Raw genomic sequence first — 1,475 nt, 5'->3', positions numbered from 1 at the left:
TTCAGTTCCTATTTTGTTGCTAGTTAGTGGTGTAGTGGTTTTTGTCAGTTACTAAGTTAGTGCAATTCAGTTTTCGTTGTTTTAAAAGAGCTATGTACTCTTCTCGTTTTTTGAGAATGTAAAAAAGTGCATTTCCAGATCAATCTTCTCTTGTTCTTCTACATTTGAGAGCACATTCTCTGTAACAACAGAGAGCACATTCTGTGCAACAAAAGCATTCTCTGTAAAAACAGAGAGCACATTCTGTGCAACAAAATAGGTATCAGAGCACTATTGATCTTAAGGGACTTGTGAGAGAGTGCTAAATTCGAAGTAGAGCAAGAAAGATGGAACAAACTGGTGTACCTGCTGCCTCATTCTCAACCATCACAGCTCCAATCTTCGATGGAGACAACTACCAGGCATGGGCAGTGAAGATGCAAGCTTTCATGGAGGGTGCAGACCTATGGGAAGCTGTGGAAGAGGACTACGAGGTTGCTGATCTACCCAACAACCCAACTATCAATCAAATCAGGTACTATAAAGAGAGGGTAACCCGAAAAGCAAAGGCAAAATCTTGCTTGTTTTCTGCTGTCTCCTCGACCATATTTACTAGAATCATGAAAAAAGATTCAGCACATGATATATGGAATTATTTAAAGGAAGAATATGAAGGGGATGAGAGAGTGAAAGGAATGAAGGTGCTGAACTTGTTAAGGGAGTTTGAAAGGCAGCAGATGAAGGAGAATGAGTCTGTGAAAGAGTTTGTTGATAGGCTAGTTGATATAGCCAATAAGATAAGGGTGCTAGGGACGGATGTAGATGATAAAAGGCTGGTTCAGAAGGTTTTGGTTGCAGTGCCTAAAAGGTTTGAAGCAACCATTGCTTCCCTTGAGAACACTAAGGACATTTCAGACATCAAATTGCTGAAGTCCTAAGTGCTCTACAAGCTCAGGAGCAAAGAAGGCTTATGAGGAAAAATGAGCCTATCGAAAGTGCTCTGCAAGCCAAGCTGAAGCTGCATAGTGCAGAAAAGGGAAGAGGATGGAACCAAAATAGAAGACATGTTGAGGCCAATAATAGTCATAGTCAGGGAGGTTCAAGCAGTGGTGGATATGACAGGAAGTGGAATGCAGTTCCATGCAAGCATTGCGGGAAGAAAAATCATCCTCATTTCAAGTGTTGGAAGAGACCAGATGTGAAGTGCAGGAGGTGTCACAAGATGGGCCATGTTGAGGCCATTTGCAGGGAGAAGCATCAGCAACAGCAAGCTGAAGGTCAAACTGCAGTAGCCAGTGAAGTGGAGCACCTGTTTGTTGCCTCCTGCTTCATCTCAAATGCATCTAGAGATGGATGGCTCGTGGACAGTGGATGCACCAACCATATGACAGGTAATGAAGGATTATTTAGCAATTTAGACAAATCTGTGAAGTCTAAAGTCAGGATTGGCAATGGAGAACGCATAGAAGTAGAAGGCAAAGGTGATGTAGTGCTTG

General features: G+C 42.4%; 1 protein-coding gene across 1 annotated transcript; it reads left to right on the top strand.

Annotated features, from left to right (window-relative positions):
* The first annotated feature begins 326 nt into the window (after positions 1–326).
* Positions 327–917, top strand: LOC115664621 (uncharacterized). The gene has a single exon (XM_030586530.2). The coding sequence runs from the start codon at positions 327–329 to the stop codon at positions 915–917; it is 591 nt and encodes a 196-aa protein (XP_030442390.2).
* Positions 918–1,475: the final 558 nt, after the last annotated feature.

Source organism: Syzygium oleosum, unplaced genomic scaffold (assembly GCF_021117445.2).
Source record: "Syzygium oleosum isolate NSW1041296 unplaced genomic scaffold, Sole_v2.1 Sole_v2.01, whole genome shotgun sequence".
Lineage (NCBI taxonomy): Eukaryota > Viridiplantae > Streptophyta > Magnoliopsida > Myrtales > Myrtaceae > Syzygium > Syzygium oleosum.
This window is presented reverse-complemented; position numbering and strand designations above follow the sequence as displayed.

Bases quoted from the DNA above. Each gene is read 5' to 3' on its own strand.
- LOC115664621 (XM_030586530.2), top strand. From the start codon at position 327: ATGGAACAAACTGGTGTACCTGCTGCCTCATTCTCAACCATCACAGCT.